Source organism: Anomaloglossus baeobatrachus, chromosome 1 (assembly GCF_048569485.1).
Source record: "Anomaloglossus baeobatrachus isolate aAnoBae1 chromosome 1, aAnoBae1.hap1, whole genome shotgun sequence".
Classification (NCBI taxonomy): domain Eukaryota; kingdom Metazoa; phylum Chordata; class Amphibia; order Anura; family Aromobatidae; genus Anomaloglossus; species Anomaloglossus baeobatrachus.
Genome location: NC_134353.1, coordinates 422,851,903 through 422,868,349, shown reverse-complemented (window position 1 = coordinate 422,868,349; position 16,447 = coordinate 422,851,903). Strand labels below are relative to the sequence as shown.

The following is a 16,447-nucleotide window of genomic DNA, read 5'->3' as shown; positions in this document are numbered from 1 at the left end:
ATCTGTTATCTATCCATCCATTCATCTATCTAACTGTCATCTATCTGTCATCTATCCATCCATCTCTCCATCCATCTAGCCATCCACCTTTAGAAATACATAATGTGCTGAATGATGCATGAATTGAAGAACAATCCTGAGATTCTGCCCTGTGGTATATGGTGAGCACTGATTATGTAAGTATAGTATGTAGCTCATATATGCTCACCATAGAGCAGACTATGAGGGCGATCCCTGAGCACTGGTACAATTGGAGATCCTCTGGGTTGCGGGTCCCATTTGCTGGACTAGGAGGGCTTTTCTAGAGCACAGACCTGCTCAGGATCTCTGCAGTGTTGGCTTTTGCATGTTTAATAGAACACATTTATTGCTGGAGAATTCTGTTGAGTCTACTCTAGAGCATCTGCTGCTGGTTATTTTCCAAATGCCTCCTGTTTTTCCCTCCCATGAGATGCTCCATTCATCCTTTTCCTGATATTTTTTCTTCCTCTGGCAGCATTGATTTCCTGTACAGATCGTAGTCTGCTTTATAATAGGAGGCGAGCCTCCTCCCAGCTCACATCATGCTCTGCTCCCCCTCCCCACTCCCTGCCTCCCTAGGGTGCCAAAGCATCAGCTGAGTAGTACATTACACAGAGCTTGGGGAGGGGGGCACTTACTTTCATCACCGACATGTGAAACACTTGGTAGCTTTTTGCAAATCAGGTGTGCTCACTGCTCCTCTCCCCTCCCCTCAGAGCAGCGCTCCCCTCGACCCCCTCTCCTTCCCCTGACGTCAAAAGGAGCTCTCCACAGCCTTGGTGCTGAAGCAGAAAGATGGCAGACACTGTGCTGTGTGAGGGGGAGTCATTATGACCAGCTGTGGACAGAGGAGGGCACTGACCAGCTAAGGCTGCGGAGGGAGCGGTGGGCATCACTGCCCGCTCTACACCGGGCACCACACACCATGTCCCTGCTGTGCGTGGGAGGTAAGACGAGGAGCACGGGTGGGTGAGATGGGTGTTGGCTGGCAGCTCATCTATCAGTCACAGGAAACTGATCGCCTACACCATTGGAATTTCTCATACATGCATGTGCACATACCTAAGGCAGATATATATATATATATATATATATATATATATATATATATATATATATATATTACACACACACACATATAGATAGACAGATGTACATTTGGCGAAGCTGGGAGTGACAGATGATGGGAGTTACTGGCTTCTGTGTGTGGCAGATGTGCTACTTTTGCCTGGCTAAGGAAATTAATATTTTTATTGTATTTAGACTCATCTGTGGAAAGGAAATTTGCAAAGGAGTTGTTGATTAAGGGCATATTTCCATTCTTCACACGGTGTATTATTGCAATCACTACACCATACTGTTCAGCAAACATCATGCTTTTATCTACCATCTATGTATCTATCTATCTATCTATCTATCCATCTATCCATCTATCTATCCCTCTATCTATCTATCTATCTATCTATCACTAATGTATCTATCATCTATGTATCTATCTATCTATCATCTATGTATCTATCTATCTATCCATTATCTATCTATCCCTCTATCTATCTATCTATCCATTATCTATCTATCCCTCTATCTATCTATCTATCCATTATCTATCTATCCCTCTATCTATCTATCTATCCATCTATCTATCTATCTATCTATCTATCTATCCATCTATCTATCTATCTATCTATCTATCTATCTATCACTAATGTATCTATCATCTATGTATCTATCTATCTATCATCTATGTATCTATCTATCTATCCATTATCTATCTATCCCTCTATCTATCTATCTATCCCTCTATCTATCTATCTATCCCTCTATCTATGTATCTATCTATCTATCTATCATCTATCTATTCCTCTATCTATGTATCTATCTATCTATCATCTATGTATCTATCTATCTATCCATTATCTATCTATCCATTATCTATCTATCCCTCTATCTATCTATCTATCTATCTATCCCTCTATCTATCTATCTATCCCTCTATCTATCTATCTATCTATCCCTCTATCTATGTATCTATCTATCTATCATCTATCTATTCCTCTATCTATGTATCTATCTATCTATCATCTATCTATTCCTCTATCTATGTATCTATCTATCTATCACTAATGTATCTATCTATCATCTATGTATCTATCTATCGATCTATCTATCGTCTATGTATCTATCATCTATCTATTCCTCTATCTATGTATCTATCTATCTATCTATCTATTCATTGTATATTTAGAAACCAGCTCCATATCTCTGCTGTGGTGTAGCAGCTCTGTGGCATTTATGAAGTGCCCACTCTGCTCCCACACACTGTCACTCTTCATGGCACCCACTCTCAGTCTGTCCCTTATTCTTTACCTAATTCCTCTGGTTTCCTGTTCTCAGTGCCCCCCTGTACACTGCCCATTCATTATCCCCTGTGGAGCTGATTCTGCTTTTTTACCAAGTGAAGAATTTCTGAATAGAAAACCATGAGGTGATGTGGGCAGACAGGAGAGGGTGAAGGGGGATGGGGTAATGTTGTGCCCAGACTACATCTATCTTGCAAGCTATATGCCCATCTGCTTATCTTTATAAATAATATACATGCAATGCTATTTTTTTATGTTTATATAGTGAACTTATTTATCTTGGGACCACATTTGCGTTATGCATTGTCTATTTTATATATATATATATATATATATATATATATATATTAGACAATACATAACGCAAATGTGGTCCCAAGACAAATAGGTCAATATATGCAGTGTGTCCACCCATATCCTGTCCACCGCCATTAACTTGAGAACGGCAGCAGCTATAGGCATAGAAGTGGTGTCTAGGTATAGTAAAGTAGCTATGCGCTACGCAATGAAACCACCTATAGCGCCACCTGGTGGAAAACAACAGAGTTAGCATTTTTATCTCGAAAACGGAACGATTTAGAGAAAAAAATGAATTAAAAAATTGTAGGGCATCATCAATTCAATACGAATCGACACCTTGCATGCAGAAATGCTATGATATGAAACCCATGACCCCCCCAAAACATTGAATGCTTGTCACACCTCTGGCGCTCATTTAACTTTGATTCTCAAAGTGGCCACCGTCAGCTGCAATGCACATCTGGACTCTGGACAGCATACTGTATCTTGCTGCACATTGTGCAATATGGTAGGTGACACGTTTGTACAAGCATCTGTGATACGTCGTCGTAGGTCCTGCAATGTAGGTGAATGGGTCGCATACATCTGCTGTTTGATGTGACCTCACAGAAAGAAGTCCAATGGGGTCAGGTGAGCGTGGAGGCCACTCCACGCAGCGACCATACTCAATGACTTGTAGGAAGGTCTCCATGAGGTATCGCTTCACATCCACAGCCTTGTGAGTTTTACACGTTCTAATCATAGCATTTCTGTATGCAAGGTGTCAATTTGTATTGAATTGATGATGCCATACAATTTTGTAATTAATTTTTTTTCTCTATCTAATGCTAACTCCGTTGTGTTCCACCAGGTGGCGCTATAGGTAGTTTCATTGCGTAGCGCATGGTTACTTTACTATACCTAGACACCACTTCTATTCCTATAGCTGCCGCCATTCTCAAGTTAATGGCGGTGGACAGGATATGGGTGGACACACTGTATGTGTCTGTTTATTACTTGACACTGGTGATGATTCCATATATTATAATATGAATGTGATTGTATTCATCCAATAAACCTTTCATGTGATTGATGCATAGTAATTCCCGACATGCAAGTAGCTGTGAATCTTTCTAGACACCTAACATACATCCAGAGGTGGATATATCATTGGTGCAATCTGCGATGCAAAACTGGGGCCCAAGAGGTTGGGGGCCCATTTCAATCTAGAAAGCAGGTGGAATTGTGCATTTTTATGTGCTCTTGGGCTGTAAAGGGCCCATATATTTTTCTTGCACAGGGGCCTCTTCTGTCTGTGTCCACCAGTGTATACATCTGCCCATAAGATCCCTGATGGTCTAGAATGTGCAGGCTTAGCTAAATAAGATATGAAATGAATATTAAGCCTTTTAATCAGAATTATGATATATGTAATGCATTCATTATTTTTCTTGTGCTTATGCGCATTATGTAATGTGCGTGTAGGTATTTTGTGTAACTATTTTTTAGAGTTTTTTTTCCAAAATTGTAAATTATTCCCAATCCACAGGAGAGGAGATTACTTGTTTATTGTTGTGGATTCAACCCCTTGGACCCCCAACGATCCCAAGAATGGGCTCACCCCCTGCTGAATGGATCAGTGGAGCACATACTTGCCTGGGGCCTGTATTCTTTTTATTGTCATTGGAACTGACTGAAATAGCTGAGCTCTGTACTCAGCATTCTTCAGCAGTCCCAAAAACAATGAATGAGTGGAGTATGGGCATGCGCACCACTGCTCCATTCAAGACGTGGCTCTGCTGAGTTGTCTCATAGCCTCAGGTTCTCTGGGTGTAGCGTGCCCAGGTGTGAAGCTCTCTCCCACATTGGCCCAAGATGGTAGTAGTGGGAGAAAGCTTCATTCTGCACGCCTGGACACGCTACATGGGAACTCAGCAGCCAGACCCCCAGGGATCAGCAAGCCATCCACTGTAAGGGCTAACGTGATTTTGGGAAACCCCCTTTAAATTTAAATGATAGAACAGTATTGAAGGGCCTCTAGACATGGATTTGTGTTTACAGAGTCCTATTTGTTTAAAGGGCACTACAGTACACAATATGTCCAAGTGCTGCTGAAAATTGAAGCGTTAATATATTTATTGTTGACAGTGATTCATATACTGCTGTTTAGGTACCTCTTCACTTTATCCTCTTTGACTTTCTATTCATTCTTTCCATTACCCTTTTTTCCTTGGGAAATCTTGACTTCTTGTAGAGTTCTAAGTATGGTTTAAATCAGTAATTCTCATCCTTTGTCTTCTGTGGCCTTTCTAAGTAGACTAAGGGTGGCTTTACACGCTACGAGATCGTTACAGCGATCTCGTTGGGGTCATGGATTTTGTGACGCACATCCGGCCGCTGTAGCGATCTCGTTGTGTGTGACTCCTAGGAGCGATTTTGGATCATTGCAAAAACGTCCAAAATCGCTCCTCGTTGACATGGGGGTCCTCTCCCAATTATCGCTGCGGTCGCTTGGGCGAAGTTGATCCTCGTCCCTGCGGGACCACACATCGCTACGTGTGACGCCGCAGGAACGAGGAACCTCTGCCCCACGCCAGCAATCAGGAAGGAAGAAGGTGGGTGGGATGTTCGTCCCGCTCATCTCCGCCCCTCTGCCTTGATTGGGCGGCCGCTTAGTGACGTCGCTGTGATGCTGAGCGAACCACTCCCTTAGAAAGGAGGCAGTTCGCCGGTCACAGCGACGTCACCGTGCAGGTAAGTACGTGTGACGCTGCTGTAGCGATAATGTTCGCTACGGCAGCGATCTTCACATATCGGCATAACGATAGGGGCGGGTGCTATCACACTCGGCATCGCTAGCATTGGCTAATGATGTCGCAGCGTGTAAAGCCTGCTTAAGGCTAGGTTCACATTTCCGTTGTTTTCAATCAGTCACATGCGTTGCTTGCCGCTTGTGACTGATGCATTGTACAACGGATGACAAGAATAGAATTCATTGTCGGACTCCGTTGTAAAACGTGAGAGAGAGAACGATCAGCTGATCATTCACAATAGCCGGCCACCGGCTTTTGAGAGCGAACAGATGATCTCCTGGCGGCCGGCTAATGAGAGCGATCAGCTGATCGTTCACAATAGCCGTCCGCCGGCTTTTGAGAGCGAACAAATGATCTCCCGGTGGCCGGCTAATGAGAGCGATCAGCTGATCGCTCTCATTAGCCGGCCACTGGGTGATCAACTGATCGCTCTCATTAGCCGGCGGCTGGGTGATCATCTGATAGATCACAGCAACCGGCCGCCGGGTGATCAGTTGATCGCTCACAGCAGCCGACCGCTGGGTGATCAGCTGATCGCTCACAGCATCCGGCCCCCGGGTGAGCAGCTGATCGCTCACAGCAGCCGGCCGCCGGGTGAGCAGCTGATCGCTCACAGCAGCCGGCCGCCGGGTGATCAGCTGATTGCTCTCATTAGCCAGCCGCCGGGTGATCAGCTCATCGGTCACAAAAGGCGGCTGCCGGGCAATCAGCTGATCGTTCGGCCGCCGAGAGAGAGCATGCGCAGCGAAATCAAAAGGATTCCACTGCTCAAAAAACGCTACATGATGTGTTACTGCCGCCCGACGGTCAGTCGTTCCACGACTGATCAGTCGGGCGGAGGATGCAACGCAGCGTCATCAGTCACAATCCACCACTCATACAAGTATATGGGAACAACGGAATCCGCCAAACGGATTCCGTTGTTTACCAGAGCCGTGGATTGTGACTGATACAAATTGATGGAAATGTGATCCTAGCCTAACATGGAGCCTGGGCCGAATACTTTAACATACCGCTCTATTTACATTTTTTGTTTCATGAATTAAGCCACTTTTGTTAAACAAGAGATTTCTGCATCCTGTCAAAACAGTGTGCAGCTTGTAATCATGTCTGTGAATACTGTGTACCCAGCGGAGCCTCAACAACAGCCATGGGCGCCTAACAGGTGAGGACAGCCTCACATTTTGAGAAACTGATTTAACGCATTCCCGAGATAGGTCTTGCTGATATGTTCAATCTCAGGTCCCCATCTTAGATGCAGCCTAAGGATCTAGCAGATGATGGCTGTGCTACAACCTCTTCCCTAACCGTAGTGAGCGGTTTCAAGCGCTAACCAATGTTATTAACTCTATAAATGCCACATATTTTCCTATACAGTGCCTACATGTAGTATTCAACCCCCTGCAGATTTAGCAGGTTTGATAAGATGCAAATAAGTTAGAGCCTGCAACTTCAAACAAGAGCAGGATTTATTAACAGATGCATAAATCTTACAAACCAACAAGTTATGTTGCTCAGTTAAATTTTAATAAATTTTCAACATAAAAGTATGGGTCAATTATTATTCAACCCCTAGGTTTAATATTTTGTGGAATAACCCTTGTTTGCAATTACAGCTAATAATCGTCTTTTATAAGACCTGATCAGGCCGGCACAGGTCTCTGGAGTTATCTTGGCCCACTCCTCCATGCAGATCTTCTCCAAGTTATCTAGGTTCTTTGGGTGTCTCATGTGGACTTTAATCTTGAGCTCCTTCCACAAGTTTTCAATTGGGTTAAGGTCAGGAGACTGACTAGGCCACTGCAACACCTTGATTTTTTCCCTCTTGAACCAGGCCTTGGTTTTCTTGGCTGTGTGCTTTGGGTCGTTGTCTTGTTGGAAGATGAAATGACGACCCATCTTAAGATCCTTGATGGAGGAGCGCAGGTTCTTGGCCAAAATCTCCAGGTAGGCCGTGCTATCCATCTTACCATGGATGCGGACCAGATGGCCAGGCCCCTTGGCTGAGAAACAGCCCCACAGCATGATGCTGCCACCACCATGCTTGACTGTAGGGATGGTATTCTTGGGGTCGTATGCAGTGCCATCCAGTCTCCAAACGTCACGTGTGTGGTTGGCACCAAAGATCTCGATCTTGGTCTCATCAGACCAGAGAACCTTGAACCAGTCTGTCTCAGAGTCCTCCAAGTGATCATGAGCAAACTGTAGACGAGCCTTGACATGACGCTTTGAAAGTAAAGGTACCTTACGGGCTCATCTGGAACGGAGACCATTGCGGTGGAGTACGTTACTTATGGTATTGACTGAAACCAATGTCCCCACTGCCATGAGATCTTCCCGGAGCTCCTCCCTTCTTGTCCTTGGGTTAGCCTTGACTCTTCGGACAAGCCTGGCCTCGGCACGGGTGGAAACTTTCAAAGGCTGTCCAGGCCGTGGAAGGCTAACAGTAGTTCCAAAAGCCTTCCACTTCCGGATGATGCTCCCAACAGTGGAGACAGGTAGGCCCAACTCCTTGGTTTTGTACCCCTTGCCAGCCTTGTGACCCTCCACGATCTTGTCTCTGATGGCCTTGGAATGCTCCTTTGTCTTTCCCATGTTGACCAAGCATGAGTGCTGTTCACAAGTTTGGGGAGGGTCTTAATTAGTCAGAAAAGGCTGGAAAAAGAGATAATTAATCCAAACATGTGAAGCTCATTGTTCTTTGTGCCTGAAATACTTCTTAATACTTTAGGGGAACCAAACAGAATTCTTGTGGTTTGAGGGGTTGAATAATAAATAACCCTCTGAATAAACTTCTCACAATTTAAAAAAAAAAATAAAAAAAGAAATAACATTCTTTTTTGCTGCAGTGCATTTCACACTTCGAGGCTGATTTACAGTCCAAATGTCACAATGCCAAGTTAATTCCGAATGTGTAAACCTGCTAAATCTGCAGGGGGTTGAATACTACTTGTAGGCACTGTATAAACTAAAGCCAGTGCTATACCTGCGCTATCATGCTGATTCGATACATATCTTTAGTTGTGAGATTGGATGTATAGTTTCTGAAATACAGGCAAGTAAAGTTTGTGAAATGCACTGTTTGATAACAGTTACGGAAGATCTAATAAGTGGGTTGGGTTTTGCTATCGTAGTTAATCCAGCCCCTGTCTGCCTCCCTGTCCTTCCTCCCCGTCTCTGTTATTACAGGAGGAGGGAGGAAGGACAAGGGGAGGAAGGACAGGCAGACAGAGGCAGGAATAACTAGCAAAACCCAACCCACCTATTAGATATTCTGTAGCTGCTATCAATCAAATATCAGTGTATTTCCCAAATTTTACTTATCTGTATTTCAGAAAGTATACATCCGATCTCACAACTAAAGGTATGTATAGAATCAATTAGAAACACACAAAGTCCAAAAGTAATCAAGTAGCCTTCAAAGAAGCAATTATATAGCAAAAGATACCCTTAGGGCGGCTTTGCACGTTGCGACATTGCACGTGCGATGTCGATGGGGTCAAATCGAAAGTGACGCACATCCGGCGTCGCAGTCGATATCACAACGTGCAAATCCTTTTTGATACGATGAACGAGCGCAAAAGCGTCGTTATCGTATCATCGCTGCAGCCTCCGACATTTCCATAATGCCGGTGCAGCGACAGGTACGATGTTGTTCCTCGCTCCTGCGGCAGCACACATCGCTGTGTGTGAAGCCGCAGGAGCGAGGAACTTCAACTTACCTGCCACCGGCTGCAATGAGAAGGAAGGAGGTGGGCGGGATGTTTACATCCTGCTCATCTCCGTCCCTCCGCTTCAATTGGCCGCCTGCTGTGTGACGTCACTGTGACGCCGCACGACCCGCCCCCTAAGGAAGGAGGCGGGTCGCCGGCCAGAGGGACGTCGCACGACAGGTATGTGCGTGTAAAGCTGCCGTAGCGATAATAATCGCTACGGCAGCTTTCACTAGATATCGAACGTGCGACGGGGGCGGGACTATCGCTGCAGCATCGGTAACACATTGTTACCGATGTCGCAGCGTGCAAAGCCCGCCTTAGGTAAAAACCGGGGTAATTTTGAAGCAACGCTAGGAATTTTACAACCATTCTAGAATAAATTCAAATATTTTTATTATGACATTTTTTTCAAGCAGAAAACACACCACAAAGGAGAACATGTTACATTCATAAAGCTTCAGGTTCTGGAGGATCCAACAATATTTAGTCCGTATATATATTTTCATTAGTTACATAGCCTTCTCTGTTTTAACATCATCTCATAAGGTAGGAGAGAAGTAACTACTTATCATAGTATCCTATTCACCGGATTAGAGGATACCACCTAATAAGATTATCAGAATACATATGTGTAGTACATTAAATCCAGCATTATTCCCCATCAAAAAAGAGAGAGAGAAAGGAGGGGGGGACATGCAGATGATCTATAAGATGCCCCTAAACGACATTAAATTCGTGATTTTGTCCCTTGATCTATAAAGAGAGTAAGGAGTCATTCCCTCTCTTTAATGTCGTTTAGGGGCATCTTATAGATCATCTGCATGTCCCCCCCTCCTTTCTCTCTCTCTTTTTTGATAGGGAATAATGCTGGATTTAATGTACTACACATATGTATTCTGATAATCCTATTAGGTGGTATCCTCTAATCTGGTGAATAGGATACTATGACGAGTAGTTACTTCTCTCCTACCTTATGAGATGATGTTAATGTGGCGACCTGGACTAGCCAGGTCGTCACAGGTAACACACACACAATCACCCCCACTAGACAGTAACATTAGACAAACACAAGACCCTTGTTGCCTCCCTCCAGGGTCTGATGTCCACACCAGGTGGGGCGGAGCCAAGCGGTTGGCCCCACCCACCGAGGAGTTCACAGGCCTGGAGGCGGGAAAAGTGAGAGATTTGTCCTGGAGGTTGAAGTGAGGAGTAAAGTAGAGAGTGTCTGGGTTTGTGGCCCAGGCACTGACAACAAGGTTGGCAGACGGTGGTGGCCGTCTGCAAGAGTGGTGGATCGACGCGGAACCGTAGGACCGGGGTCGGGCGGTGGCCCGCCGGTACCGACCGGGGAAGTGAAGGGAAACCAGCACACACAGGCAGGGCCATCGGACCCTGACTAGGCTTGGAGTCGCCGTCAACAGTCAAATCCGAGTGTGACAGGAACCCCAGGGGTTTCCTAACAACCAAAGACCCGTTAGAAGGCAACCGTCCGCACCGTGAGGGTATACAGCTACCGCCTAAGGCTAGAGACCCAAGGGCCAGCGCCTGTGGGCAAACGGGCTCCTCCGGCATCCATACACCGGGGAGCAGACTACCGTTGGGGACCCATCGTAGTCAAGACAGTACACAAAGGTGCAGGGAAAGACAGCCGCCATCACCTGTCCGGGGAGAGACACTGCAGCCGGCTGCGGGACCCGTCCATCCAGCCGTTTGGTTTACCGGAGACTTTGTGCATCTCTTGCTAAGTGAGTACACCCGTGCAATCCGGCACCGCGCCGCGCTGTCCCTGCGACCCTGCACCTCACCTGCGCATTCCCGTCTCACCACCGGGCCCTGGGACCACCGACCCCTACCCACGGAGGGGGAAAACAACATCCCAGCTGCTCCCGACCATCGCTCCCGGGATCCCCGTCACCAGCAGCGGTGGTGCGCATCTTCACCACAACCCGTGGGTGGCGTCACGGACTAAATCCCCCAAACCAACCACCCTTTTCACTCACGGGCGAGGAGCGCCGCTCGAGTCCCCAGATCCGGACCACCGCTCGAGCCACCGAGCAGCAGCCGCAGCAGCGCCGGACCCGAGCGTTAGCGAGCGCAGCGTCCTCTCCGCCTGCGACATTAAAACAGAGAAGGCTATGTAACTAATGAAAATATATATACGGACTAAATATTGTTGGATCCTCCAGAACCTGAAGCTTTATGAATGTAACATGTTCTCCTTTGTGGTGTGTTTTCTGCTTGAATAAAATGTCATAATAAAAATATTTGAATTTATTCTAGAATGGTTGTAAAATTTCTAGCTTGAAAATTACCCAGGTTTTTACCTAAGGGTATCTTTTGCTATATATATATGTATAGAATCAGCATGATATGCCAGTATAGCACTGGCTTTAGTTTATATAGGAAAATCCTGGTGGCTGGTCCCCTTTAAAGGGTGCTGTCGAAGGGTGGTGGGAGGGGTGAGAGCTATTTAACACACCCAGTATCCCTATTTATGTGATATTTGGGTACCGATAAGTTGCCATTGGAGCCAGAGACGCGTTAAAGATCCCTTTGCCTGCCATGATGGTGTTTCTTTGAAGATCAACCTCTGCCTTACCTTCATAGGAGACTGTGATTTTTCCTATATACTGCAATATTGCTGAAATGCAGTATATAGTATAAGCAATCAGTAAATCGCACAGTAAATTCACGTAAGGGGACTGGACTAAAAAAATCAAACAAATTAAGAAAATCACCCACCTTTTCCCCTAAAATAAAATATAAAACCTTATAAAAGCCGAAACTATCAAAATATAAGATTAACTAACTCAATTGGTAAACGCTAGAAAAAGAAAATAAAATCAAATCTCCAGAGTTGCAGTTTTCCGGTCAATGTGTCATCGCCAAACATTATTAACAAAAGCAATCAAAACTTACAAATCCATTTAAATAATTAACATAGAAAACTGTATCTGACCTTTTATCATGTTTAAAATTGTTCATGTGAAACTGGATGTCATATGGATGTCATACGGCTCTAACACATGGACATACGGATAGCATGCAGACATTACGTTGGAATCGTGTGTTTTTTTCTGGATAAAGAACGAAAGGTTTTGCATACACTTGTCTGAACCCAGCGTAACTTCCAATTCTCCCTAGGGTTCTAAAGCATCAGCTGAGCCATGAAATAAAACAACTGCTCACAGTTAAGGAGATGAAATGCCAGAACAGCCACATAAACAGAATTAGAACAAAGCTTTTACCTACTGCATCCTAAAATCTGGCACTGCAAAAATTACATGGCTTCCCCTCCTAGAAAGTGAGTATGTATACACGCCTCAACATTTAAATTGCAACACCAAAAGAAAAACTTGTGTAATTATGGAAAACACAGGATGAATAGACATGTTAATGATATCAAATAGTGAAAATCTGGAGAAAAAATTTGCAAAAACATCTGATGACTGTGAGCACCCTTCGCAGAAATAAATGCCTGGGCAAATGCTATCAGAGAGGTTATTAATGTTTACCCTAGGAATGTTCTCCAACCCTGAATGCACTTGGGCATACAAGTCATCAAAATCCACTGCTGGCAGCTCCCTATGCAATTCACGATCAGTGATGTACTCGATGGAAGATACGTCTGTAGATGCTGCTCAGCTCACAGTAGCTCGAGCAACATGCAGGCTTGTGTTGTCTGGCTTTTAGACAAATATCATAGAAATGCCTTCTAACTAGTGATGGGAGGACCCACAGATGCCTGGGATCTGCGGGTCCAACCGGGTTTTAAAAAAGAAAAAAACCCGGTTTGGGGGCCGGTATTGATCTCAGATATCTGTCCGGACACCGGGCCCCATATAAGTCTATGGGGACCCGAATCAGGTGCTTAAAAATGATGGTAGAGGGGATGTTGGGATTGGAGCAAGCACTTCATACTTACTGCTCTCCACACACCTGTACACTGCTTCCGGGATGCTCATTATCTTCATGCATATGCATTGCTTCCCCTGCCCAGCGGCAGTCCCCATGCCTCTGATTGGTTGCAGTCAGACAGCACCCCCAGCTTGTGTGACAGCATGTCTGACTGCTTTCAATCACATACACGACGTCTAGATTCGTATAAAAATAAATAAAGAAATTGGCGTAGTGTCCCTCCATATGATACCCAGCCATGATAAAGCATACGGCTACAGGCTGCAGCCCTCATCGTTATCTTGTATATCAAAATATGAAGCACTGCATGAGGCTCTTTTTTAATTAAATAAATAATTAAAAAAAAAACGGAGTTTGGTCACCTCCAATTTTGATACCCAGCCATGATAAAGCCAACAGCTGGGTGCTGGCATTCTCAGGCTAGGGAAGCCCATTGTTATTGGACCCGCCAGTCTAAAAATAGCAGCCAGCAGCTGCCCAGGATTGTTGCATCCATTAGATGCGACAATCCCGGAACTTTACCCGGCTCATCCTGATTGCCCTGGTGCTGTGGCAATCGAGGTAATAAGAGGTTAATGATAGCTCACAGCTGTTACTAAGCCCCAGATTAGTAATGGGAGATGTCTATGAGATCCCCCCCCCCACCATTAGTAATCTGTAAAGAAATAGATACAAATACCAAAAAATCCTTTATTTGAAACAAAATACAAAAAAGCCCCACCCTCTTTCACCGCTTTATTAACCCCTAAAACGCTCAGGTCTAACATAATCCACACGAGGTCCCATGACAATTCCAGCTCTGCTATATCTGAAGTGACCGTAAGTTTCTGTATTTCTTCGCATAGCACCAATACTCAAAACTAAATAAATGTACATTTATTAAACTCATTTATTAACTCTGTACTTTTCAGAATTTGGTCCCAGAAATTTACCTCACATCCTCTGGCATGATTGCATGATAGTTATCAGCTTGAACTCTGAGCCAAGATACAAGAATCTTGGGTTTAGCACTTTTTTGATCAAAAATGTTAAAAGTGGTTGTCTGGGACTTACATATTGATGGCCCATTTTTAGAATAGGTCATCAATATCTGATTGGTGGGTGTGCAAGACCCGGCAGACCCACAATCAGCTGTTTCCACTGCTGTCTGTGGTCGTGTGTTCTGAGTTCCGGAGATGCACAACTCTATCAACGGAATAGTGGTCAAGGCCAGGTACTGCACATCAGCTTTTTATTTGAATCTATAGGCAGTGGACGTGCAGTAGTTGATCATGGCCACTATGCAGTGAATTGGGCTGTGCCATGCAGCTCCGCAACTCAGCACATCCAGACACCACTGGGAACAGCTGATCACCGAGGATGCCGGATGTTATGCACCCACCAATCAGATATTAATGACCTATCCTAGGGCTAAGCCATCAATATTAAAGTACCAGACAACCACTTTAACTAAGTACCCTATGTTTTTGCATGTGACGCGCCCACAGGGTCGGAGGTTACCCATCACCGAACCGCGTTTCTTCTTCTGGGTCACCGCGGTTTTCTGGTAGGGTGCACAACAGGTGCAAATTATTTACAATGTCCTGGCCATAGCAAGTCCGATGGCCTAGCTGTCCATTTCAACACTTATCATCAATTTTCAGAACTATTATACAGGGCCCAGGTGGTCCCAGATCTCTAGCGTCATAGCAGCTTACCGGGGTTGTAGATAAGCCATGGACACCATGGTCTGGGTCTCCTGATTGCATGGTCCCCTGGCATCATGATTCAAGTCCATGTCGCTGTCAGAGTCCTTGTCCAAATGCAACCGGTCTACCTGCATATCCAGGGTATACCATCCCCTCTCGCCTCTTTGACGTCTAGGTGGCATCACCGTTGCTCCCATCAGGGTCTCCTGCCACCTCCGGATGGTTCCCTACTGCAGCTCCAGCAACTGAGCCCGCAATCACATCACTTCTTCCTCCAACAGCCTCATGGGTGATTACGGGTCGCGTTGCCGGTACTTCCTTGGCACGACAAGGACAGCTGGCTGCTTCCACCCCATGCTCCTGGGTGCTTTGGGTGCTCTCCGCCATCTTGCATCTGGTCCCTTGCTGTGCAGTCAGCCCATCTTTATGCACTTTCCAGGGGGGCGGGTCAGTTCTCTCAGCTAAGTTTCATTTCTCCTTTCTGGTCATGGTGGGCGGGCACAGCACTTTGCGCCATTCTGTCACCCAACCCACGAAGGGCGGACACAACCAGACAGGGTGATTGCACATGGCACCTGTTGTTTTCAATGGCTGCCAGTGTACAGTCTCTTTGCATACAGTCTATAGACGCACAGAACCTGCGGTTGCGGGCATGATATCCTGTTCGTGACGCCAATTTGACGCGTCCACGGGGTTGGAGGTCACCCGTTACTGGGCCGTGATTCTTCTCCTGGTTCGCTGTGGTGGCATTGCCCGGTTCTGTGACCCCGGCGGTGTAAATATAAGGCTGGGGATGGGGATGATGGGGGTAGTTGTTCGTGACACCACCTGTGGTGTGCGGCCAATATGAGCCGCCACTGCGGGTTCTTTCTCTTCTGGGGCAGATGGTGACGCAGCTCAGGTGTTTCAGCTCTCCACAGGTAGAGCTAGGCCCCGTGGAGGATGTTGGGAGTTGTAGTAGTCACCTATGGCGCAGGGGCACGATGTTGGAAGCACCGCCAGTAACGGGACAACACAGAGGGTGCAGTTCAAGTTCTTTACTCACTGAAAGCACAATGCCGTTGGAGCACCGAGCTACGCTGTGGTAGGCTTCAGCCGATCCCGGATACTTCGGAGGTTGAGGCCGGTGTTTCCTTCTGTGCATCTCTTCTCGATGGTTACCCTTCCAACTCCAGACAACGGGCCCCGAACTGTCTGTGTCTTTGCTTATCTCCTCCTGAGTGCGACCTGGCACATGCTGTGCCCGGAATAGACTGATTATTGCTCCTAACTCCCCTTTTGGTGCCCCGCCTCCCAGGTTCCTGAACTAGTGGGCAAGACGTCCCATACCTCATGATGGCCACCCCAGCACCTACCCTAGCCCAGTCCCAGTGGAAGAGCTTCCGTGTTATGTGTTGGTTGGGTGTGTTGTGTTGTTGGTTGTTTACCGGTGATGACCTCCTCCCTATCCGAGATGAATACTGCACCTTGGGTGATGTGCAGTACTCTGTGGTGCCTGAAGCCGCAGGGTTGCCACATATGTGTTATTATATTTTTACTTTCTGCAGTCTGCCTAAGCATTATGATTTTATTCTAGGTAATATTTGTTTGTTAATGGACACAGTGTACAATTGCACCTGCATATCCCACATAATCTAAATCATGTTTCTTTT

At 45.8% G+C, this 16,447-nt stretch overlaps 1 protein-coding gene across 1 annotated transcript in view; it reads left to right on the top strand.

Annotated features, from left to right (window-relative positions):
* The first annotated feature begins 670 nt into the window (after nt 1-670).
* Nucleotides 671-16,447, top strand: part of UNC13A (unc-13 homolog A) — a 475,959-nt gene continuing 460,182 nt past the window's right edge. Inside the window, exon 1 of the mRNA XM_075352602.1 lies at nt 671-968. Coding sequence (XP_075208717.1) covers nt 947-968 — 22 coding nt within the window. The 5' untranslated portion in view covers nt 671-946. The remainder of the gene's footprint in view (nt 969-16,447) is intronic.